Source organism: Ischnura elegans, chromosome 5, assembly GCF_921293095.1.
Source record: "Ischnura elegans chromosome 5, ioIscEleg1.1, whole genome shotgun sequence".
NCBI classification, from domain to species: Eukaryota; Metazoa; Arthropoda; class Insecta; order Odonata; family Coenagrionidae; genus Ischnura; species Ischnura elegans.
The window spans coordinates 63,113,176-63,140,998 of NC_060250.1; the positions used below are offsets into that span (position 1 = coordinate 63,113,176).

The 27,823-nt window shown below is 37.9% G+C and overlaps 1 protein-coding gene across 2 annotated transcripts in view; it reads right to left on the minus strand.

Annotated features, from left to right (window-relative positions):
* Positions 1 to 276: 276 nt before the first annotated feature.
* LOC124158978 (diuretic hormone receptor-like) overlaps positions 277 to 27,823 on the minus strand; it is a 326,846-nt gene continuing 299,299 nt past the window's right edge. The window contains exons 11-13 of one of the 2 annotated variants that reach the window (XR_006864891.1): positions 18,272 to 18,432; positions 1,651 to 2,487; positions 277 to 1,504 (exon numbers count right to left, since the gene is read on the minus strand). Coding sequence is in view for 1 of the 2 variants with exons in the window: in XM_046534428.1 (XP_046390384.1) it covers positions 2,280 to 2,487; positions 18,272 to 18,432 (369 nt within the window). In the remaining variant the exon portion in view is untranslated. Of the gene's footprint in view, positions 2,488 to 18,271; positions 18,433 to 27,823 lie in introns of both variants that reach the window. The other variant, XM_046534428.1, reaches the window with a different exon arrangement.

Below are 27,823 nucleotides of genomic sequence, written 5' to 3' on the forward strand. Positions count from 1 at the left end.
AAATAATTTTCTTTCAATTAATAAATTATATTTTAATAGAAATAAAATGGTTTGGTTTTAGTGACATAATAATTAACAAACCTTAAAATCGCTGATGAGAATTTGTCTTTACCTTTAAACAGATAGGCACTCCATATGTTTTTGTACTATAACTTCAAACAAAAAGGGATTATATTTTCACATCAACGGCTAATTTATTGTGCACATTATCGAAAATTGGTTTGTGTCCATGTTGTACAGTACTGCATCCCAACAATCAACTCAACCTCGACAAAATGTATGTAAATACACATTTATTTCAAAATAAAAATTCCCGCATACTCGGGAATTAGTGACCATAGCAATACATTTTCATATTATACCCATGTCTTTCACATTTCACACTTAGTAATAGGACGTACAGTATCTCAGTTGAACTTCAAATTATCATTTAGGAATATACCATTAAATTTATATTACAGGAATTAGCAATAAAATACAGAAAGTTAACGCTATACTCGATATCATCAGTTACGCACGACTTATAACCTCTTAGGAGCAACGATCCCTAATTGCAATTGGATTTCATTCTCTTAAATACTGTTTCAAACTTCCCAAAAAACAATCTTTCTCTCAAACAGCATGACATTTATAAATTGATGAATGCACAACTGCCAGCCAAATTCATAAAAATAAAATACTCTCTGAACTTTGTCATGAGCCTGACTTGAGACCGATGTCATGAGCTTTGAAGTGCATCCTTCAAAATATGGCCAAATCTTGAACAAGTCAAGTTTTATACAGTTTAACATTACTCTAACAGTGCAATATTTATTCAGTTAGGCCGGACGTACACAAGTCGGTAAATTTAAAAATAAACGAAACCATATCTCCAAAACAGGAAATATGACCCATTGTGTTTATTTTACACAACTGAATACGCAACTGAACTAAAGAAACACGGATTGAAATGTCTCGAAATTCGTACGGGCACGTCAAGTGTTCAGAATTGTTACCAGAGAATTTCAAATTTCCTGGGGATCAAAGCATCAATACATAAGCAATGCGAAATTTCAATGATAACTCAAGCAGCGATGAAACGATAACTGAAACTAAAAATATATGTCACAGAAACTTTCCAAATTTCGCCTAAAATTACAATGGTACAACCACTATAGCATGCATACCGTTGATATGGCTACATTGAAGGGGTAAGCAAGAATAGAAAATACGGCTCATCACATTATACACCTCCATGTATAATTTGACATTTTTCGCTGAGATCGCCGCTCAAACACCGAAATACCCGTAAACATTTCGAAACTTTTGCATTCGTGATCACTCAAAAGCTACGCCCTTACCACCTGAAATGGACTCACCTCCACAATGAGAATTCCTCAGTACAGGGTTACAAAACACAGAGAAGAAGCCATCATTTCCATCTACCAACAGCAAGTCAACACGAATGGAATAAGTTCATCAAAGCTCTCTCCGTCACAATAAATTGCATGGCTGCTTCTCAACACTATAAATGCAGAAATATTCAGAAGAAGAAAAAGAGAGAGATGAAGATTATTTACAGTTCCTCACGTGAGCCAACACATAAAAAAATAAAAACATAGGTCCATTCCCTCACGCGCGGTAAAGACCTACAACGCGTAAAATACTTACATCATTTACGTGTCACATGACGAGGTGGAAGTTCTTTCTGTCCAATCATCTTCCGTCACAAAATACATTCATTCGCACATACACACATCATAGTCATTGAGATCTTAAAAATATTTTTTACACTCAAAACATCGGATACAAAATAAATAATACAATTTAATCCTCCTATAGACTGTATCCCAAGATAGAGGTGGACCATATTCACTGTCTTGAGTATATTTAAGATGGCTGAGCGGGTCACTCAATCACCTATTCAACCCAAAGATTGTTTTTGACAAGTTAAGATAGGGCTTACCCCGTACTAATTCAGGGTAGAGAGGCCACTTCATTTTCCTTGTCTACCTCGCACTTAGAGGAGTTGAGTTCGAAGGTTTCTTAAAGCTTCACCCAGGGTACGAACCTGGGGCCAACAGCTCAGTTACCCAACTTCTCCAAACTGAACCACCACGATCGGAAACCTTTGACCTATTCATCGCATTCCCAAGAATTCTCACCCACGCGATGCTTTAGCAAAAGACTGCTTCGCAAGGGGATGAGTGTAAGGAAGGTAGGCAGGTTGTATTCCCACTTTCTTCCGCGCAGTTTGATTTCACTTGATTTCCCTCCAAATGATTTTCCGCCTCCATGGCTCAGGCGTCGTTATCCCTTGGCGCGAGGTACTGCGTGGGCGGCGAGATGATCGCGGGCATGGGCGTGCTGATGCTCACCGTACTGCACACGCTGTGGTTCTCGGGACAATTGCTCAATGACAGGTTGTGGGAGTCGCGCTTCTTTCCCTTCCCAGCGAAGCCGACCCTCGCCACGAAGCCGGGAGCAATGTTTGGATGGCTGAAGAGCCTGCGGAGGGACAGAGAAATATAATTATTGACATGGGTTCACGGTCCAAACCAAATTTAACAACTTTATACGACGGAAGGCTTTCATTGTCACCATTAGTCATCAACTCTAAGATTGGTACGGAGGCTTCCACGGTGATTACATTGATAATAATTGTTTTTCGGATAACAGGCGCGTTGACGACGACAGTTTCGGGCGTATTCCAGCTTCCGTATTTGGGTCCAAAAGATTGATTGATTGATCGGGCCTTGATTCTGGACCGAGGACGGGAGATAGAATGCACCTGAAACTCTCGTCCACCAAAATGAGTCAATGCGGCATTAGCACGAAAAACAGATATCTATCATAAGATTGGTGTGACAGGAAGCTCTCCAGTCCTCTCTCCTATCCGCTAGCATATTCATATCGACGCATTTCTTCTATTTTAAATCCTTTACAACCTGTCTTTCGTAACTCATTCGAGGGCGTCCCTTGTCCTTCTTCCCTTCCGCCGGTCCCTTTACGATTGTTTACAACAAGTCACCATGTCTTAAGGCCGTTTTACACGGTACACGGCATTGCGCAATCTGACGTACGTGCGAAGATGCAATCAAAATTGCGTCGTGTAAAGCGGTGAATTGCTAGAACACATGCGAGAATGCGTGGATGCGAGACGGCAAAATAGCCCATGTTCTAATTTCGTTCATGTATTCGCGCATTTTAGAAATTAATGCTGCTCTAACTTGCGCAATTCCGCGCCCCGTGTAAAACGGCCTTTATAATGCGGCCAACGGAGTTGTCGCGTCTTCTCCTTAAGGTTTTTGGAAGACTCTGATAAAGATCTCGTCCGGAATTCGGAGCGTCTGGGTTCGAATCCCGGTCAAGGCGAATGGTTTTTTTTCTCTTTGAAAGTTTTGCACTACAGTAATATTGCTGGTGATACAAGTTTTAAATAATAGTTTCTAAAGGAAAACATGGTGTTTAACTTCGAAAAATCAAAAGCATATCATCATCGTATGCTAAAAATCCTAAGATTGGTTTGATGCACCTCTGCATTCCTCTCTCCTATCCGCTAGGATTTTCATAGAGACGCATTACTTGTCTTTTAAATCCTTTATAGTCTGTCGTATATAACTCATGCTACATTCCGTCCCTTGCCCTTCTTCCCTTCCACCTGTCCTTCTACGATAGTTTCATCAGGCCGAAGATCACAGTTTCTGTTCTGTTTCGGTTTCACAGATTCTGTTCTGTTTCGGTTTCACAGATTCTGTTCTGTTTCTGTGATCTTCGGCCTGATGAAACTATCGTAGAAGGGCAGGTGGAAGGGAAGGAGAAATAAGTTGTGGTCAAATTAGTTGTTCGTCTCATCCTTTAGGTTTTTAGAATTTTTTTTCTCCCACTCTTTTCAACACTTCCTCATTACTTGCTCGGTTGATCCATTTTATCATCGATTATAGAAAATTTTGATAGTTGTGAATTCAATTCTTTAAAATAATAAATATATCTCTAATGCCACAGTTTCTCCAAATTACAAGAATTTTAATCGTATACTTGTAGACTAAATTTTATTTTATTAACATACTTTTAAACCCTATGCCCTAGATTTCCGGGTGAGCCTGGACTCGCGACTTAGATTAAACGCGCGAGGGTCTAAATCTTTCACTTATTAATTTTGGAAATATGCACAAACTTGAACAACTCTTCAAAACACACATGTTGGAAAAAACAGCGAGGAAAAATTCGAATTTTACATGAATAAATTTTTATCCATGGTGTCTCAAATAACATTGAATATGGGGTATAATAACGAATGGGAGAGTGGGAAAGTAATACTTCCGGCTACCGGCTTACCCAGTGGCGTAACTATGAATATGCTTTAGGGGGGGGGAGATGAAATGGCCTGGGGGGGGGGGGGGAATTTTGAAAAATGACATGCTTGATTTTACATTTTACAGCATTTTGGAACTAAAATTTAAATTTAAGCAGATGCGGTCATTATGCTTCAAAACAAGGAACAATTTTAAAACAACTTTTTTATTTATTTGATGCTTTGGGGGGGGGGGGATACATCCCATAGTTACGCCACTGAAATTACCCAATGGATGCTTTTTGAAAGGCTGAAAATAACGAAGAGGAGATGACAAGGACTTCGGAGGCTTGGTAGAAAATGATTCCAAAACGGAAACGCTGGAAATTTACGCGCCCAAAAAGCGGAAAATGACAGGTATCTCCCTCGCAAAAACCATCGAGACGATAGGAATGACGCTGAGAGAATAAGCACATCCTGCGAAAAATCTAGGGAAACAACCGAAAATTTCTCATTGCGAGAACAAACGCGTTAAGTAGGTTAATCAAAAATAGGTGTTCTAACCAATATTTATAGTATATCTCACAGAGAAAACGCATCACTCCCACTCAAATGGTTGATTTTGTTTAAGTATAATCTATTTAAACTTACACCCAATGATCTGTAAATTACCAATTTCTACAGAAAAAACCCGTATTGGCATTGCTTAAAAACTATAGCTTGAATTTCAAACCAATATTAGATCACGAAAATATATTAAATTTATTGAAGGAGGTTGATACTTCCCGCTAATTTATAAGCCAACAATTTGAAGCAAAAAATGTTTTCGTAATTTACGTTTCACATATTGCCTTACACGCAAACTCAGGGAACGAAGGAATCCCATTAAAAATTTTTAAGGTACCTTTTGGAAATAAATTCATGACTTGACCCATGAGTTTTCTAAGTTCGCATTTATCCGACTGAGAGCCCACCTTTAAGGGTAACAAGAGGGGAGAGCACTCGAGCGGACGATTTGCACCCGCAAGAATGGGTCAGCGGGGGGCATTATTAAGCGAGTGCCACCTAAAAGCGGAGATTTCCTGCCTCGGCTACGCGCCCACACCCGTGGCAGGGCACACGTTTGAGATGAAATATGAGCGGCATACGCTTTGAAATCCCCCACCTCACCTCACTCAAAACAGGAGTGCCAGTTCATTCCGCGTAGCACACACCACAAGCACCCAAACTTTCGCCGGATTTCACGAGCAGTAGCCGCGGTAGAATCTCAACCTACTCACTCCTCGAAGAACATACCTAAGAAAGAGAGAATTTCGCACTAACGGGTACATGATGTGCGGAAGTACGGACTGTGTCTAAGCTCTTTTGGTGAACTCAAGCTTCAGAAGAGTAAAAGATACTTTTCTCAAAATGAAATATGCCCGTTGCCAAATATGAAATGATAAGACTACAGGTATAGTATTCAATGGAAAATTAACAATAACGTCAAAATCCAGAGTCTGGAGTATTATTTCTCTCATTTCTCATAATAAATATATGATAGGTAAGATATTTAGAGGAGGCGTCCAAAAACTAAGACTATTCGCGCCAAGAGGGGATGATAAGGGAGAACAGGTGAAGAGAGACCCGGTAACAGCATCAGGTTGTTGCGAACTTAATGTGCAAAGGGACCACGGATTAAAGTCCCATCCAATGGACTTCCTCAGCGAAGCACATAAGGAGGGATCGCACGGCCTCTGAAAAATCTCCGCCACCCCCAGAGTTTGAACAGAGACCCACTGGGTGGTACCACTCTAACCAACGCAACAAACTTATCCCAAACATGATTATATTGCGTTAGTAACAGATGCATATTTATGAGAAGAAATTTATGGAATAAAATCAATACCCTCCTTGAATAAATGACGCTAAGCAGAGCTAACTCCACCCCATAAATGGGAGTGAATAAAGGGGAGCGTGCTATTTTATTGGGTTGAGGGTTTGAGCGAACTGTAAGAAGAGTGCCGAGCGTGAGGCGCTTTGAAATTCCCGCCTCACCTAACCTCACACCACCAACATCATGATACAGTTCATTTCGAGAGAAAGCCTCGAAACACCAATGGTCAAGGATATAATTCCTGCAGTAGTTGCGGCAAAGTATTCAATGCCCTACTACGAACACCTGTGGAATTTCGCGAACATGCATTGGGTACAGTGATGCGTCTGAGCTTCCAACTTGAAAGAAAAGAACGTAAGTCGTAGAAATAATTACTGGAGGACGGCTATTAGTATTATTCCATGACGACCAAACCGAATACCATGATGAAGACGCATTAATCAGCGCGACGGATGTATTTTCACAAGAATTACCAATTTTGAAACGTGCCATCACTTAAAAATTGTCAGTTTATATTGAGTGGTTTTCTTTTTTTAATAATTGGTTTTATCTCTAATTTGAAAATTTATGTTATATTGTGTATGATCTTAGATGCACAATTTCTATATTTAAAATGGAGATTAAAATTGCTGCTACGCATTTCATAAACATTTTACATGGTGATTATATTTAAACTGTGAAATTCGTGACAAGGACAGACGATATAAGTCAGGCATGCAATTTAGATAATTTTTCAACAATTACAGAATTAATTTAGTAATAACTCTACAGGGTCGCCCGGCGATGAGCTTGTATTGTTTTTATCCTGATTATTGAAGTATAAAGATCATTACATCAGTTTTTACCATAGCGACATATATTTATATATACTAGTACCAATAAACATTTTTCGCGTGCTTATTATTAATTATTTTCATTAAAATCTGAATAAATCACGTATTTCCAAAGGCAATTTCCAGAAAATGCAGTGCGAAATAACTATATGTTGTGGGCTCCACTTGATGAGGTTCACCAGCAATATATATTATGGAATTATAAAATGAAATTTAGCACGTTTCTTACACCGAGTTTTTAATGCCGACTTCATTTAAGCTATTTTCATGACCACAAAGTCACGAAAAATAGTGAGCTCAATGACGGTAATTGTAGTCCATTTTTCCGGCCTACCGGACCTAAGAAAGAGCAGTTCTCGAGGAAAGCGGGAAACGTGCCTAAAATATCATGCCTCTCTGGAGCTTGAAAATTTAACGTGGAGTGTCCGCTAAGTAATTGACCATTAACTCCACCCTTCCAAGAGCAAAAAGTCTTCTCTACAGGATTAAACGGTAATGGAACGATAAATCTGACAAAATTAGACTTAGAGGTTGGCCTGAGTCAGATAATGGAGAGGAAACAAACACACTTTCTCCTGTAATAAATGCTTCACAGATTATTTACAAGCCTTGGATTAACACCGAGTTATTGACTAGAGAAATTTGCTAAACAAAAATAAACAAGCACGAAGGCATACAAATTTTATTTAAACAATGCTCATATATTTGGAATGGATTTTTATAAGTTTGAATAGACACAGAAACAAAATACTTGGTAATTCATTCTATCAGTATTTCTTTAACCAAAAATAATATCAGTAGCATTTCTCCATAAATACGATACTGAAGAGCTCCTACGATAATTTTATTTCTAGGCAGGTAGCGAATCAAAGCTAGAAAAATACAAAATTTTAAAACATTTACCAATAGCATTACACGATTTTAAATTGGATGTAATTATTTAGATGAAATGTTAAGAATATTAAAAGTCTTCATTTTCCATTATAAAGTTCAATATGCCAGGCAAGCGAGAAAAAAGAAAGCGTAAAGACTATCCTATATATGATATAAAAGTAAAGAAAATAAAGAATCCAATAAATGAGTTAAAGAGAAGAAATGCACAGAGCGGTAAAACTTATGGTTATGGTATTTAACGCAGAAGACAAGCGTTTACTTGAGAATAAAAAAAAATAATTGGTAATAAATTCCATATGCATAAATGAAATATTCATTAAAACCTCACAGAGCTAACGAAAGCTTACAGCAGTCGAAATCTGCCTGACGAAAATAAATTCTAGTACTTGTTTAAATGCTCAAATCATAATGTTTCAGTGTAAAAAAAGCTGCCAAGACCACCCATCCATGAATTTATTTATTCAGTCACTATTAATTCACATTTTTAAGTCCTTTCTCTTGAATTTATATATCCGTAGCTATAAGAAATATAAGGAAAAAAATAATCTGAAGTATTCTCGTAGAATAATGATTAATAAACGCATTCGTATCTCCTCTTAAGTGTCATCTCGTTCTGCGAGCACCACATTTTGAGTCACATTTATCCCCATCGTGAGATTATGAAGAGAAAAAACAACTGCGAGAGTAATTTCAAGATGCTTATTATAAGTGAATGCTCTTTAATTATGCTGATAACTTTAATAAACACGAGAGAGCCTCAAAATACGTAGTACATTGCATGTATATATATATATATATCGTGTTAGAATTAAGAACTTACACTCCTATACGGTGTTATCTATTTCGCGAGAATGCATGTAGTTTTAATTTGCTGTAGTGCCTAAATATTTCAGACAGTTCAGCGCTAAGTATTAAACTATGTAGTACCAATAAAGAGTTTGCTAATTTCTAGTTCATATAACGCCATGTGCTACACTACGGAGAGGACTAATTGCCGCAAACTTAGAACTTTCATACAGAAAAATGAGAGCGAAACGTGCAATTTCACCATGTAATCACTGCCGAGCAATATTAATTTGGACTTGACGAAAAATTGGAGTAGGCAACGATTTCAAAAGAAGGTTACTCCAAGTGCTACGGTTTGGTAAGTTACTGTAGAATCGAATGCTACAACAGAATAATGAAAGTTAATTTCGACATGTTACGAGGCGGATCGTTGGAACTCTGAAACAAGCGCTGTCGGAAACTTAATGTGGGACCCTGTGAAGAAACAAACCAAAATTCACCACTGTCATGCACCAAGAGCACTCGATATCCGGCTATTTTGCAGAAAGTACTAGTATTAACGATTGAAAAAACTTGAGACACAAACCATAGTGCGCGGTTTTGGTGCACCAAAAGTAAGGAAAGTTGATTAAAATCAAGCTATATCGATAAAGATGAGAAAAAGTGAACGAAATTTATGAAATAACGTTACGACGAGGTCAAAAGAGGACTTTTTATGGAATAAGCGTCGAATTTGACGAAGGAATTAAGAAGAGGAAGCCGCTGTGATCAAAGTGATGAGGAAAAGGAGAGAAAGAATAGCCGTTTGACAGCACACGGAGGTTTTTGAGCGTGGGATGGAAAGGTAAACAAACTTATTTACGCTCCCGGACATTTAAGCCAGAGTAAACCTCGTTAGCCGTCACCTTTTACGTGGTCTGGGTAAACTCAATAAACTAATCCTAGACTGAGTCAAAGAGGACTCTTTCCCATTGCACCATCACAACTCTTTCTCCCGCTTCATTACACACTCTCGCTCACATACGCTTAAGAGGACTCGTCACTCTCTCTCTCTTGACCACTCTCAGTTTGTGTTCTTTTTTAAATGGAAAAAATCATTTATCTTAGGTAATTGTCACCTAAACACTGGTCAGGATACGTAGACCACATTTTTGTCAACATGTTACTCTCTAACAATTATGAAATATTACATGTAAGAAATAATGAGATTCAATTCTTAAACTTAAGTCACAGTAAAATGTTATAGTTTCGTTTAAGTATTTTGAAGGCTTCAATGCGATATAATGAGTTAAAGCACGAGATGGAAACACGGTATCTCTCTGAAGAAAAGGAAAGGCCACACCAAGCTGCGCCAATCGAACTTATCATGCAAGGCTATATTTAATGACATTAATTTATCATACTTATGAGATATAGGTGTTCCACTGTAACAGGTCATTGTTCGTTTGCTATTGAATCTTGAAAACCGACACAGGCGTCTCCTCCAATTCTTATTCTTCGGTTTACTATAAACATAAGTGCGGCGCGGAGCACAGTGGGCTAGAATCGAAAAAAGCTGGCCAAAACCTCAAAATCGATTTTTTTGAGCTAGGAAGTTGAAACTTCACATACACATTTTCAAATAAATTGTGCATAACTTCCCAGATTATTTTGGTCCTGTGTTTTCACTTTAACAATATATGTGAGGTCAAAGTTGAGCAAATTTAGCGAAAAACGACCACCCTCGATTTTTTCTGAAAATTGCCGACTTTATCCTCGTGCAGTGGTTTTATAAATAGTTTTATCGACAAAACTGCTATACCATCTAAATTAAAACTTCTTATTCTTTCATTTAAAGGGTTTTTAAAGATTTTGTTTCATCAATAACCATAGATACATAACAAAATAGCGGAGCCTGTTTTCAACCCATTTTTTTACATAAACGTAGAAAAAAAGTAGACATTATCACCGGCTTACACTAAGTAACTTATATCATGTCGTTCTTTGAAGCTTATATATTGTGAATATAAAGTCAAACCTTGCACCAATTTGCAACCCCGAATTTTAAATCGTTTTTTCGAACGCTCGGACGACTCCGGTTCTGGCCGGCGGCGGCGGAGAGTACGGCGACGCGGCAAGCGGGTGGATGCAATATGGTCTCATTCACTTTTATGTGTGGATAACAGATATATTAGTGACAGAATATAATCACCAGAAAGTAAAATTTATAAATATTGCCACGAATGACTCTCATTATGCAATCGCTGGGAACTGCAAGAGTAGCACTGAAAGGTTTCTTTCTGTGAGTGCATTCCATGGAGAATGGACTTAAATCGCGATTTTGGGGTTTTGGCCAGCTTTTTCCGATTCTAGCCCACTGTGCGGAGGGCCGATATGTCGACTTTTGCATCTCAGAGTATAAGGTCGGCGGGCCGACATGTTGACCTAATTTAAATATGCTGTCAAGTTTAATATGAATGCAATATATACATTAATTTTAAATTATTTTTAATTAAAAATTATAATTATCATTATTAATTGACTTTAATAAAAGATTCCCGAAGAGTCTGATCTGAAGTGCAGCGCTTTACGGTGCGAAAATAGAGTTAAAGGACATGAAAATACTGGGGACGTTCGAGATGTGATCATGGAAAAGAATGAAAAAGATGAGGGAGTTGGGGAGAAAAGGGAACGATAAACCTAGACATGGCGGTGGAAGAGAGGCAGCTTCCAGATGAGATGAAGAGGATAGAGGTTTGAATGGAGCTAGTTCTGAAGGTGGATGAGATATTTAAAACAGTGTTAGGGGGTAAAAAGCTATGTAATTGTAGAAGGTAAAGGAAGAGAATAGAAAATTTTAGGTTGAATAAAACAGGGGGGGCAATACTGTGGAGTATGCTTCTCTACAGAAGGGAGACATGGAAAATAACAGCAACGGAGAAAACAAGGGCGTAGGCCTTCGAAATGTGGGGCTACAGAGGGATGATGGGGATCAAATGGAACGTCCGAGTTAGTAATGCGGAAGTCCTAGGAAGAGTAGAAGAGGAGAAAAGTCTCACAAAAACCCTGATATAAAGATGGAACAACCTTATAGGCAACATCTTGAGACATGATGGCCCGATGAAGACAATCCTGGAGGGACAAGTGGATGGCAAGAACGGAAAGGAATACCCCGAACAAAATATATGGACCAGGTAAATAATGATGTGAATAAGAAAAAATAAGTGGGTGCAAAAGCATTAGCTGATATGAGGATTCACTTGAGACATGCGTCAAACCAATCTTAAGATTCCTGACCAGTGAAGAAGATGATGATGGGCCATACTGTAATCTGAAGAGAGAACTACAAGTTTGTTGGGCAGATGGCTCAGGGCGAACAGCAAATTACTTCATGCAAACCAACCATAATAATCAGAATACTTAAAACCATTATTGTAATTATTAATTATTTCCAACGCGCAACGCGTAAAAAACACGTAAACGCATACATGAAATATATTTTCATAATATGTATTTCTTTCCTATGTAGCTGCATTTAATGAAACTGCCCGCAGCATATTTCATTAGTACTCAAGGAATAAAGTTAGCAATTAAGGGGTTGACAAAAAAATGTGCGTGTATTACACTAGTGAATAGAGTAATTGAACATTTCCACGCCGCAATTATCCTAGATAAGCATCTCGATGTGCACGGTTGCTTCTCCGCACAAGGGATCAATAAATCTTTCGCAAGTGTACGCACGGAAATAGCTCCGGAGTCCGACTCTGAATGAACGAGGGCCGTAACTTACTCTGGACAAATAGCTGCCTCGAACATGTTGTTGACCTAACCCTCGTTTCCGGTAGGAAAAAAGGAGACTGTTCAGAGCATTGCCTGCAACGCTGGCATTGAATGTGTCAACGAAGTTGAAATAAGGGCAAGATGTGCACGGAACGGTAAAATGTTCCTGTCTAGCACCATTGAATCTTTTCTTAAAATTAGAATCACACTGCCTCGCAGAATTAATGTTTTTATATATAGTTTGTCACTTCTATTGTTTTATAAAGATGTCTATTCGCACAAAACTCTAAACCGAATTACGCATAAATATGAATACCGAATCCTTTCAGTATTTTTTTCCTCACACGCGTTTAGTTTTTCTGTACTAGTATTTCGATATTTTTTTAACGCGGAAGAAGCAAACTGCAACGTTTGCGAAACATGCCGTCGCCTGAGATGAACAGACGCGGGAGAGAACCTGAAAGCAGCCAATCATTTTTTAACACGGAGTTTACTTACAAAATGGCTGCTAATCCTAAGGACTATGGCGTCCATTACTTGATGACTCTAATTCCGAAACGCCCTAGAAATGGTATTTTGAAATAGATGCCTCCGAGGCACCCTGAATATTCCGGTATTCACCGATTATATTAATAAAACATCATGGCTGAAACTCGATGACGGCAGCATACTCTTTTTCTTCTATATCATTCTAAACACAAAAACACCTCCTTATCTATCGAGCGACTTTTTGAGTCTTGGCACTGTCCACATGACAAATACACGAGGGAATCACAATATTGTCATACCTCATCACCTTACTGTCATTCATAACAGATCAATTACCGTTACTGCATGTAGGGAATGGAATAATCTTAGCCCTCAAATAGGAACTCATCATCATTGGCATCTTTTAAGAAGAGGCAACATAAAGCACTTTTCACTTCACAGCTACCTGGTTAACCGACCAAAACGACACCTACACGACACTGAGCAGCGATGACGACCAAATGATATGCATCACTGAATGTATATATTTATGTCTTACTTGCATGTGTAATATATTTGTTTACAATGTACCTCATTAACTATTTTGTATTTTGCATGTAACAGGATATTATTTTTCACTCAGGTTTTCGCAGGTTTTTCACGCCATTTCTTGTGTGGGCGTTTTCCTGCAGTGAGTTTTTTCGCTGAAGGATACTATTAACTTATCCTCTTCTTTTTTCCTACAAACAGAAATCTTTTTTTATACACAAAATTTCCATGTATAGGTACTTTTTTTATCTCGTTCGACATTTCCTAATAGTATTTATTATATATTTTTTTGTACCGTAAACGTTTGTTTACCGTTTTAAATATGTTTGCATTGACACTAACTATTGGTTAGGCGGAAGAGGGGATTTAATATAGACCCGAATAAAGTATCTATAATATTACTATTATTATTATATTTATTATTATTATATTCAAGGTACTTGATTGGAGCATAAAAGCATACGCCGCACAAACTGTGATAGTGACATAGAAGCTTAAAGCGCATTTAAATGAAAGACAAAGGATAACTTTCTTCACATACTAAAATGTTCACCGAAAAAAAAACGTTGGTCCGCGGGTGTGCTTCAAACTCCATTATGCTGAACGTAAATATACGACACCTTCGTAGTAAGTATGATGTTTAATCAATGCAAACACAACACGTCTTGCTTTTCATAAAGAACCGCTAACTCCTGAGATACTTACGAATCGACTGTATGCATTAAATGTAAGAAATTTAACATAAGGTGGATCCCACCTATTAAAAAAATAATATAGTAGGTTTCAACTGTCAGTGTATCGTAAAGTTTAATTGAATGTAAAACCAGACCACCAGATAAGCAGCAGATACCAGAAATTAGCCAAAGAGTGCTTGCAAAAATCAGGGAATCACTTGAGTGAATGAATCAAGGCAATCTTCCACCATGGAAAGGCTTCAATTTCCGATTAGAGGTTGATGTTTGGATTCCTCTCTAAGGACTGGCTGTCCCAGAAAAAAATCGCTGGACCCTGGGCAAACATAAAAGGCATCCCTATGGGAAAACATTGTGAACGGACCCCGAGCAGCCATACTCTTTCATTCACCGAATCAACACTGGGATCCAAAACGTCCCTTTAATTAAAGAGACATTTGCAGTACTTTCAATAGGAATATTTTTCTCATGGCTAATGTGAACATTACCTTCAGAATGCTTTCCGATGATTGAAAGTAGCAGAGCATTATAGTTTAACACTTACGATGCAACCAGACCTACGTTTCATCATGCTCTAGTTAACAATCATAACTCAAAAGATAAATTCGTTTTTTATTGTAAGAAATACTACAGAAATGCAATTTCTCAAAATCTCATTCGTCTTTTCGTATTGCAATACACCTCTTAAAAACTTTGAATTTTAATTGGATTATTCCACATAAAATCAAGGAGCTAACACTAATAACGATGCAGTACAGCACTAAGACCTGAGCCAGGCCATGAGGATTAATCTTCACGCGAGCCGTCCCCTCCTACCTGAGTGGGCACAATCACTAACACTCTAACTCAGTGATTAACCCTTACGTGGTTTGGACAGGTGAGGGTGGAGCAAATTCCAGACTAAGCCGGAGGCGTGCGAAATTCACACAATCAGGGTAGTGGGGATGTTAATTCCCATTAGGCTACCTCGAACCAGGAGATTTTATGTTGTGGGGTGTCCATAGCCTTCACCCGTGAAGACCGTTTTACAAGGGGTACGTAATTGTGCACGTTAAAATTGCATTAATTTCTCATTAGAATGTGCATCTGCGTGAATGCTCGGACAAAATTAGAGCAGGGGCTATTTTGCCACGTCCATGTATTCTCGCAGGCGTTCTAGCAATTCAAGGCTTTAAACGACGCAATTTTGACTGCGCCTTCGTACCTCAGTCAGATTGAGCAATAGGGAATTCCACTAGAAATGGATGATTATGCGATAAAAATATAGTCTTCGTGCAGAATATTGCAATCAAAGCAGGTCTTATCTAACCTGCGTATTATTCGTGAAATTCCAATTTGAAAATTGTCTTTGAATCTTGCGCTCCAAATGACCCATCGCTATGTTTGCTGATCGTGACGTCAGAGTCCAGTAAACAATACGTTTATGTGGTGCCAGTAGAGAGTAGACTTTTTTCCCAGTTTTAAAAAAAACCTATGTATCTCTCTGTACAATATATTTTTTTATATGTTAATTTCATCATCAGTCATGTGAAATATTTATCCTGAATAATTGACAGGCTTAAAGAATGCATGCATTCTGGAAGATGCAGCACAGTCTTGACAAATAGCGCGTACCACTTTTTCATCCTCCTTATCTACGGCGATTTCCACAGTATTAGAAAATTACTAAATTAATGTAACTTCAGAATGTGCCCAGAATGCGTCTTTTCGAAGCCGGAGTCAACCATTGTGCAGTACACGCACCGTAAAACTACTAAATTATTCACAACTGTTTTCACACACCCTCCAAGTTATTGAATCAGTATCATCGTAGATGTTTGTTATTGTATTTACTGTTTCGTTATTGCCATGGAGCGAGTCTGCTTACTCGTATTCTGACGTCACAGTGCGTTTTTGTAGCGCGAAAGAATTTCGTAATTTTTGCGAACTTTGAAGCTCTCTAGCAACAAGAGTATTGAGAACTATGAAGTCATATTTAACATACGTTAATAAATTTAACCTACTTATCTAGACATTTAAAAATTACCTTTTTAATTTTATGAGAGATGTGCCCCCTGAAATGTGTGTGCCCATTATGTGCCCCCTGAAATAGCGGTCATAGTACTTGGTGTCCTTTCGTTCGGGGAGATGCGTCTATCACTCTGTCAATCTCCACTTACTCGCAAAAACTCTCAACAGGGGGATTATTCTGTTAAACGTTCTTGTTCAGAGAGTTGTTGGGTCTTGTATTTAATGCTTCAATGAGTCATTCATCGCTCGAGACAAATACTTTGAGGCGTCGTGAATGAACCGTTCCCAGGTATGTAAGCCACTACACCGCGCCGTAAGCGGTCACATAAAATTTTAACAGGAAAAATTAGAGGTCGACCACTACGCCCAGTAGTACAGTAAACCTATTACACCGAATGTGATCAATATTAAATGCAAGCTAAGGCTGGATAAGTGAACATTCACACCTAGACCGTTTGCGCTTTTCCCCTGCCTGGAAGTGGTACACAAACAAAATATGCTGTTTACATAATGCATCAAATGTCACTCACAGGAGACGACTCTGATCTCTAACGCTCGGAACTGCATGAAATAGCTCTCGGAGCAACAAACAGACATAAAACAGTGCTGTGAATCATGTCCATGCAAAACTCCGCAATTGTCTGCTAACGCCAGTAGACGGTGGCATAGTGTAGCTGCACTAACCAGTGCTACTGTTGTGTGAGTGGTATAGCCTATAATGGTCACTTTACTCCGTAACTTAAATATTATTATTATTATTATTAACTTTACAAATATAGTCAACTCTTAACTACTGGGGCAGTTTTTTTGGGACGTTGGTACTGGCGAGGAGACATGCCAGATCCCCGAATTATTTATTTAATTTCTTTATAACTCCTGATATTTTGTAAAAAGCACCATGCATTTCTGAAAGTTTAAACTGTTTTCAACAGTTGTAGATTATTAGATCTTGATGTTTTCAATATTTAACATTTTTTTATATTTTTAGATAAAACCTTGCATTTTGTGAAAACGTGAAATCATATTTAATTTTCTCTTCACTCAGGTCCTGGGTACTCGTAATTCAATTATTGTAACAAAATGAAAGTTAAAGTAATATACAACACTTCACTTCACAATAGTAGTTACTTCAATGAAAAAAACGAGGCATCTATAACGTTACTAGTGGCGCGGGGACATAGCGATTCCCCATCACTTTGCACAATGTTTACACTTCACAAGGGTGAGATAGACAAAAACCAGTTTGGTGGGAGGGGGGAGTAGATTTAAAGCTACTAAGTAGATAAGCGATGCTACCAAATCACCCTGGAAGTAAACAAAAATTTTACCAGCCTGGGGATCTCACATCACTCCGCGGCAGTAGTGAAGGGTAAATGATAATTGTAAACACTTTTTTAAAGTTCCTTAGGTGAAGACATCGGGAGCGCCTACAATTCTCATTGCAATACTCCCGTATTCTTTGCTCCGCGTCGTCCACAAGAACTGTTTTCCATTATTGATCGACTTTATTGTTTTACTCCCAACGTCGCAGAGAGATTGTTACAAGCTGCAGTACGTAATTGCCTCTTGAGTGTTCTCAAGCGGGCTACTGTATAAACTGTATACAGTGCAGTGATATCATGAAGAGAATTACACTGACGCCATTAAATTGTATGTAATTTCTTTCCTATGCTGCTGCATTCTTGTTACTTTGTGTCTCCTTATTAACCCGTTATAACCCAATGTTGCTTCTAAGCAGCATCAAAAATATTAAAACTCTCAGCTTTATTTAAGAAATATCTAAAATACCCATTATTTTGTATGGTAAATTTTAATGACAAAATATTTAGCAGCCAAGATAGTTATAATGGAGAGTTATATTTTGAAGTTTTCAAAATGAAAAAATCTTGAAATTTGATTTCTCCTAGAATCGGCTATGGGTTAAAATGTTACTTGAGGTAGAATGCCACGTTTTGCATGGAAATGACGCACACCACTGTTTTGTTTACGACTGCTTGTTGTTCCGAGTGCGGTTTTGTGTGGTATCGAGCGTTCTAGGTCAGAGGTGTCCTTTGTTAGTGCAACCAGTGAATCAACCAATGGCTCTTTGTCGGTGTTGAATAAATGAATGAATTCCGTGGGTAGGTGGTACCTGACGCTTTCCGTCCGAGTCTTGGGCGACCAATCCTTGGATGCGGAATATGTTCGCCTCGAGCCCACAGTCCTCGCCGCTTTCCACCTCTCTATATGATGACGGACGTGGTTCTGCACTTCGGAGTTGAGGAAACAGTAGAACAGCGCCACGGTGAATCCCTGGGAATGGAAAATACACAGAAAAAGGTGATATTTGAGGAAAAATCAAATAAAACAAAGGGATACAGGACCCTCAGGAGGAAAAAGGTAAGCCATAGCAATACAAATATTGATATACTGTTTTAGCACCTTTTAAGATATTTCTAAATTAATAATAATCATATCTATCATTAAATGAATAAATAAAAGATAATTCTGAACCAATTTCCTCCCCTCATATATTATGTGGATTGGGAAAATTGGTTGAGAATTCTCCTTTCTAAGTTACTCAAAGTTCCTTGTTTAGGTGAAATTAGAAACGAAATTTTACTTTGAAATTAACGGACGTCAATACATTGAGAAAAGTGTATCTGACGCACTGCAGTGTATTTACTAGCTTAACAGCTGTACCACAGGAATATCAATTATTAATACTTGTTAGAGTAATTTGATGGATATGTATTTTCACGCAGGCCAAAAAATTCCAAATATATTTGCATCTAGGTAAAAACATGAACTTTGGAATATAGAAATGCTTCAACATTTTTAAATGTATTTATATTAACCAAAACTTCGTAAGCAAACACTTGTAAATTAATTTCAGAGTTTCCTCTATAAATTGGACAAATATGCTACATTATACTAAAAGAACACATAATTGAATCAAAAAGTGTCATTTATGAAATATGCAAATATTTGAGGTAAGATTATTTTCTATTAATTTAATCTTTCAGTGTGGGCGTTAAATTTTGTTACACGGTTGGGCGCGTGGGCCACACTGATGGCCGAAATTAAATTTTTTTATTGCCTTGAGTTTTCAACTTTTTGTAAAAAAAATTACAGATGAAATATTTGGGCTCAGTTCATAATTTGTGAACTTTTTGTCTTTAGGGAACACAATTGTAATTAACAGTGGAATGCAAAATTACTGAAAAATCGTGAAATATTATGAACATCGAAAAAACTGGGCCACTTGTCGTCACACTCACTTCCGCTTCACTTTGCGCGCTATTTAATGCTAACATGTGCTGATTATTGACAAACAACTATGCGAGCCTTTCGAGTGTTTCGAACTTATTATGTGCAGCTACTGAAAATCACCTGTATATGATGCCATCATATGAAAAAACGGCACATGAATGTAGGGGAAACCCATGGGGTCCACGCGCCCAATAGAGGGTTAAACATAGCGATGTAATGCAGGAATATTAATTTTGTAATTTGGATGGGAGGGAAAGCATGCATGAACAAAAGAACACGAATCATCATGTGCTGATTTCGGCCGCTGTGAGAGGGAACAATTAAAACAGACAGTTAGTGGAAGGAACGATTAAAAGATTTAGTGGAGGCATTTAGGCGCGATGGGGAGTTGTAAACTAATTTACATTAACAGATTCATTTAATTTGCCAATAATAGAAAATGATGACCCTGGACCTAGGATCGAACTAAAGAGTTTCTGGTACCCAATGCTCCAGATTCGTAAATGTAGGTATTTTTTATGCGTACATAGAAATCTAACATTATATTTCAATGCGATAGCTTGAAAAATCAACCATATCTTTCACACCAGGTACAACCATCAAAATTAAAGGAGTAAGTAATGGCTGGCTTAAAATAAAAAAAATATTACCAGCTAAGAGGGGTGTAAGTTAAGAGTTAAAGGGTAGCACAAGGTCACATATGCCCATGTTGCGGGAGGGTGGGGGCAGTGGCGCAGCGAGGGGGGGCTTTTGGGGGTTATACCCCCGACCAGAGCTCAAAGAAATTTTTAAGTGAAATCGATTTCACAAAATTGGATTACTTTTATTTATAGAATAGTGTAAGGGTTAGTAAAATATCCCTCCGAAAGCCGCAAAACTCACCATTTTGAACCATTTATCTAGGGGAGGGCACCCGCACCTCCACTTACCCGGGTGGGTATTTCATACCCCTATATTCCTCAGTACTAGTTGTGCTTAAACCCCCCCCCCCCTAGCCTTAATTCCTAGCTGCGCCCCTGGGAGGAGGGATGTATACTAATAATGAAGAAAGAATTATGAGTACGTTATGAATGCAGTAGGGATTTGGAAAAGCAAAGCGAGATCTTTTAATTTCCGAAATGTTCACTTTGCACGTTAATGACAAAAAGCGACAGGAGAGGGAAGAACATTTCATCTTAAGGTGATTTACCATCACCTGGATTTATATTATTGTACAAAACTGTTAACATAAGTTCCAACCTCTTCTTCTATGGAGTAAAAAATGACAAACAAATGCCATTTCTGCTGTAATTAGCCAAGTAAAGTAGCGTAACATTCTATTTCACGTTTATTTACATGCATGTATTCAGCCACCGGCCGCCATGATATTTCAAAACCGAAATGGTCCGTAACGAAATAAATTCACCTACCCATTTATAACTGTGTGGCATTCCATTATAATGTTTCTTGGTTAGATAACTTTTATATTTACCATTTCTTTTTTATGTTAATAAATAAAGCGAACCGGATTTTGATGAATAATCATCATCATCACGATACTGATTGTTATTTATTTATTCCAGGGCCGCTTTATTAAAAAAGTAAAAATAATTGACAAAAGTATAAGTTATCCAATCAAGAGACCTTCGACCGTAAAGATTATCAATCTCATCTGCCTACCAAACGAGCGCAGAAAAGTCATCTCTTCAATACATATAGCAGCATGTAGGATCGAATGTAGAGTAAACACGTTCCGATCAGAAAATTCCTCGGCGAAAACCAGGCCAAGTACGAGGAAAACCAAACCCGACGATCAGGCATTGACATGGGTGCCGTTGACAAAGGCGAAAGAGGACACCGTCAGACCCTTATCGAGGTTCCGCGAGGCGTAACGCCATTGGCGGCCGAGGTGCAGCGAAGAGACGTACACAAAAGGCCTTAGCCCCACTCGGAAAATCTAGGCTAGAATACAAAATCCACGGGATAGGAAAGGGTGGACTAGAGCTTGCAAGTGGGTCAGCGGCACTATGATGTGTTCGTGAAAATTTAGAGATAGCAGCTGTCGACGCAACGAGGACGAGATCAAACACTCAAGAATGCATCAATTGTGATTTCTCAAACGCTTCGGGACCTCTGAGGTTCCCTGCTTGCTGAGAAAGAGCAGGAATATCTCCAAGGAAAATCCACAGATCCCCTTAGCCGTGATCTAACGTTCCGATTCTAAGTTGGCAAGCCCTTCTTCAAATTCTCCGGTTCTCGTTTCACAATCCATTAGAATAAAGGCTGGGTCAACCTTGGCGACCTTGACCCCAGAGGACGTTGTGAGCTGAGAGTCGGAATGTAGGACATACCGGAAAAACACTATTACAAGAAAATCACTTACTTGATTCTGGTAAACCGATAGTCGACAGGTATTTGCTCATGCGCCTTCGAAACGTACGATAAAAAATATTCAAAGAATAAATTATAAAGTGACAAATCACATATAAACCAAAGTTATATTACTTGTGAAGTAGGGAATTTTTGTTTTTTATCTGAGAGATTCCGTATCTGAACTAACGTTTGAAAAGAACTATATACTCTCAGTGACCAAACTTAAAAAGAAACTTAATACATGTATATTACCGTGCATATTAAAAGTTTTACTTCTGTCAAATTTTTAATTTGGATGTACGAAGATAAATTATGGCGCAGTGCGTCTAACTTACTCCGATTAATAGAAAAGGTACACCTAATTCAAAGGTTTACACGATCAGTTAGCGTGAAGAAGACTCATTTAGTAGAATGGTAAGATATCCACAAACATATTTTTCAAATGTGTTATTTAATTAGATTTATAGGAATAAAAATTGTTTATTGAATAATTAGTGTTTGAATACAGCACACGCATTTCACTTATCATCTGTCGTCTTTCTTATAGTTGGCAAGTGTTGCTATGAGTCCTAGTTCAACTTTTCTGGCTGAGCTGGCTAACGATTATCACCATTCAAGGTGAGATTTTCAGTTTTTAAAAGATTTTGGTAGAGCGGGAAATTAAGTGCACACAAAATATATAAATTAATGATGAGAATGGCATCAACTTTGCTCATGGCCTTTTGTTTTAATTAATCCACATTATTCGCAAAATGTCTTACTCAGTTGTGAAACAACGAGATGTACCAATGGAACTTTACCATGGACATATATTTTATGTATAACCTTTATCCTCAATATCTCTCTTCATTCAAAAATAGGCATTCATAGTAATCCCCCAGGCTAAGATACCAAATTTAATTGGATTTAAAGATTAAAGTAAATTTAAAGGCCTTCCGGAATGGTGAACCCTCGCGGTTATAGGTACATCTCCCTCAAATAGAACAGAAAATCAGTCGTTGGAAAGAGGGCGCACGTCACGGGGGTTACGAATGACAGATGTGTCAGGAATTCAACCCGGACGCAGCCGGCGACACAGTTCGCCATTGGCGCTCAGCACATTCAATTGTTTGGGCGGGAGTGGGAGGGTCAAATGCGGCGCAACGAGTTGTGCCCGGAATGGCCCTATTTGACTGGTCCCACTTCCACTGGGATCCACCCGGCCCGGAGAGAAAGAGATCTCACCCCACTCAATGCTTTTATTCAGAAAATTTCCGTTTTCCCTTTTTTATTTGCCTCACGAATTCCTCTCATTCGGAGGCGGGGAACGAATGACACTCGTTGCTCGCTTGAAAAGGCGTTTGGACGACCTGGTTTGTCTCCAGCTTCCCGACGATGCAAGTCAGGATAAAGTTTTTTTGTTCCGTTTTTTTTTCCTTTCACTCGGCTACCGCACGTTCTGATTCCTCCATCTCAAACCTAGAAGTCACCTGCCAGCACTGCCACAGCACCAGTGATCCGGTTGAAAAAACAGCAGGCTAACTATAGTCACTCAAACAACGTTGATCAATGGCGAAATAATAAAAAAAATCATTAAATTTTCTCCACGTCCGCTAAAAAAATCTATCCAATTTGCTGCACCAAAGTGAAAAATATCAAATTAGGTAGGTATAATTTTTTTAGTCGTAGAGTAGATTGCAATCACATGCTAATGCGTGTAATGACACAAGATTAATGGTGAGAGCATTATTTCTAGATATAAAAAATTCTATCTTCTGCTGAAAGTTTTAAAACGAAAATAATAACACCACTGATACTGGATTCACCCCAATATTATGACGCAACTTTTATAATTGACCCTTTAAGATCCAAGGGACATACATGTCCTAGATTTGTGACATTATCTAAAAATTAAATAAGATTGTAAGAATTGGTTCTATTGAAGAATAGGCTATTGGCTTCTAATTTTAAATTCTTTCAGTGATATTCTTTAGCTATTGTTGTTTCCACATTTTTAAGAACTTTAACATGAAATACTGTTTCCGATGTGTAAATTCGATCGTTTATAACAAATCGAAGAGAAGGTCAATTATAACATGACTTTCGGTTCATCCTTTATTTGTACCTAGCCTTTGGAGTTAGGACGAAAAACTCCGCTTTTGTAATTTATTTTCACAAAATCAATTTTTTATGTCACGTGACACATATGTCCCCATGGACCAAAAGGGAGCGAGGATTTGTGTTATTTCCTGTCCCAGACTGTATCTCAGAAACTATAGAAGATATCGCTTTTATATAAATGTTTTTGGAATCTGCACATTAATATAAGCCTAAAAACGTATATGTCATGCGATCTAACGGCTGCAATATTTATGGACCTTTAAGGGTTAAATATCTTCAATCTTTTAATATACTTTTTTACTTGTAACTACCATAACTTTAGCATGGGAAATTGAATAATTTACCAAAATTTAAGTGCTATTTTTTTAATAACAAAGATGTACAATTCAAATTCACGTTTTTATTCCACTTGTCAGAATGGAAGCAGTGAATGACTGTTCTAACAAACAAAGCGATGGTGATATCAAAAGGGAGAAGTCGCCAAGAAAACGGAAACTCACCGCATTTTTTGTGGAGAAGACACTTTCTTCAGAAGTTGGATTAATATGTTGGAATTAAACCTAATTATTACAGGGTTTAGGCTCAATTTGCGCGTCTGTTATACACGTCGAAAACATAAACTGGTATATGTGAACCTTTATGAATTCAACAGTCATTGAGTATAAATTCAATATTTCTTTACCCATTTCGACTCTCCGTAGCCATTTCGCTACCCTATACTTTGCTTGTCAAATGAGAATCTCGAAGATAAATCACGCACTATATTTCTTTTACGGTATCACAATTAGTATGAAGCATAAGGTCAACGTATCCATCTATTGGATTACCTTAGAATCTGTTAAAAATAATTCTACATGATGAAAGACATGGGTGACAATCGAAATTTTAAGTGGACGTATACTATCTGAAAAGAAGTTGCAAGTACAATAGACGGAACAAATAGAGTAGCACTATAGAGATTAGTTTTACTTTTCTACATTCAAAAACATGCTTTTCGTTGAGATTTGATCCTTTTTTTTATGTTTTTAGAGTAATAGCACATTAAAGTTTGACAACGTTACCACTGGCCACGGATCTTTCTAATAAAACTGTCTGATCGATACATCACCAAAATATTTAAAATGGTTTATTTAATAGTTTAATAGACGGTCGTAAAAACTACACACCTAAATATCTCCGTAATTGGAAGTAAACATCTTCCTGGGAAGAAATGAGTTTAGTTAGTAAAATAAGCGAAACTCTCGCCATTACAAACTACTTTTTCTATTCCTGAGCGAATCTCCACGGGTGACGCATGCTGAATCTGTTACATTTACCATCCCTGCTAATCTCCAAGTTTCAGGCAAACAGCCTGTGACGGCAACGGAACCGTGAACCTTCCCGTGAGGATCCCACCTCGAAATTCCTCCCAAATCCATCATTAACCTGATTCCAAATTTCGCTAGCAATCCACGCGAAGGAGGAATTCCCACACGAGTAATTCGGTTTCCTTTACCTCTTGGCCAACACCATCTCGGAAAGCTGCGAGGTGTCACAAAAGGAAAACCCTCCTAGTCTCTACAAGCTCAGGGGGGGCATCCATCACGCGCTCCGGTCCCCAGAGCGACACTAGACGAATGCGCAGCGCACTTTAATTACCAAATAGCCGGTCCTGCCGCGCCGTGTTTGGATTAACTGCGGAGGCAGGGCCGGCAGGATATGCACTTATTCGTGATTCAAAGGGGGAAAAAGGTTAGGTACCGTAGAAAACGTGTAGGAATGATGAATACGTCGTTGTTCAGAAGAGAAAAAAACGCTAAAATCAGGACTTTGCATTGAGAATCGGCTATCTTCCATGAAAGAGCACGCATCGAGAGCATTCACAAAAGGGAAGAATTTTCCGAGGTTCATACAGCGTCCACATCACAGGAAATATGGGAATAAGAAATGGATGCTATGCACATCTATGGTATTGGAAGAAATAAAAGAGAGGCTATACCGTTGTTGAACTGAGAAAACTCCATATCCATGCTACAAACCTAGCCTATGTCTATATTGCCTATGCTAGAATCCACCCTAATAGGGGACCTATTTCCTCGCCTAAATTAACAATAAAAATATTTCCACGCCTGTAAAATAAAAGTTTGCCATTCAAATTAGTAAAAGTTTTCACTATTAAAATATTTTTAGAAAAACTGGCAAAATAAAATCCATAATTAAGATATTGAATTGCACAGATATACATACAATTCGATAGATAAGTATGTTAGATTTAAGCGATTTATTAGTGTATTCAATAAATATTAGTGCATAAGAAAGATGCAATACAAAATATGTAATGAATAACTATACCCTTCGAAATTCAAATGAACAGAAGAAAATATATGAATATATTCGAAAATTCCAATCTGTATTCACCTGATACACAAAAAACTTATTTACTACCCCCGAATTCTATAAAACAAGAATACTTGAAATGTGACGCTTCCGCAGATTACGCTAACGAATGCTAAACTGTTAATTCAAGTTTTTAGACCTGCTAAAAGGTATTCATTATCAAAGAGAATAAGCTTTATTCATTCCTTAAAATTTTCTGACGAAAAATAAAAAAAACTGAATATTATAAACTTCTGGCGTCAAACGATTTTATTCGCACGAAGTAGAAGATACATAACGTAATTTCTCGGGGTTTAACGCCGGGCGCTACCGAGTAACACTGATTGCTAGCCGAAATGGCATATTTCATTCATTACTGATAGGTGAATTCACTGTAATAATTGGGGATCGGGTTGGTGTGGTTGCTAGAGTGTTGGCTTCCCACCCGGAGGGCCCGGGTTCAAATCCCGGCAGCGGCAGAGAATTTTCAGAGACTACCTGATCCCTGCTTGAATGTTGTGTGGAGGATATTTCAAGCGCAACACTCCGTCCGTCGGATGGGACGTTAAGCCGTGGTCCCCTTGGCGCCTTTCGTAAAGAGCAGGCTAATGCCGACGCCAGGTTTCTCTCCACCCTTCCTTACCTACCCTTCCCTCATGGCGCAAATGACCACAGCTGTCGGTCGCCTCCTCCAAATACCATACCATACCTGTAATAATTGTGGTGATTTCCACAAAAATGAGGGAAAATATATATTTTCCAGCAACTGGCTTATCCTTTCGTCAACAATAATAACCTATGTAAACATGTTTATAAAATAGACTTTTTTCATAGGAAACAATTGAGGCTTAAGACTGAGAAAATATGCTAACATTCATAGTAAAAGTAACTTTGCTGTCAATTCGTACACAAAACTGAACCGGGTTCTTTACAGTTGAGCCTTCATCATCTGTGTAGCATTTTCCTCAAGTGAAGAGAGTTAAATTTCGGATTAAATTTGAAATAAATAGGAGTTGATAAACTGACTACGCTGACTGATAAAGCACTGAACGTGTGTTTTTGAGCTTTAGATGCGAAGGAATAATAAATTGGGCATTTAAGGTATGGGTGCGGGGTAATTCTATATGATGTACGCATTGAACTGGAACGAAAGATCACTGCATGAAACATGCATTTTTGTTAAAATTTCATATCTCTACAAGACTCATATCATCACTCTTTTTAGTGATACGTGAAATTTCAAAATAAATGCCGCTTAAATTTATAAATAACGAAACAACTTTAAAATGTGTGATTTTTATGATTAATTTTTGATGATATTTGGATATAAAATCAATGAACTTAAAAATTAAGTGAACAGCATGTGAAGATATATAAAATATATAGAGGGAAATGGAGATGTTTTTTTGTTTAACCTTGAGGAATTAAAGCAAATTAATTAATCAAACATTTTTGGCAACTAACCGCACTTAAATTTGGCTTTAAAAAAGGTTTTAACGAGTCTTATATTATATTCAAGTAAAATAATAGCTCATGTTAAAAAAATGTAGTACTAACAATGGTCCAGAAGTGAAATAGGAATACTAGTGGAAAATTGTCAATAGTTATTTATCTAAAAGAGTGA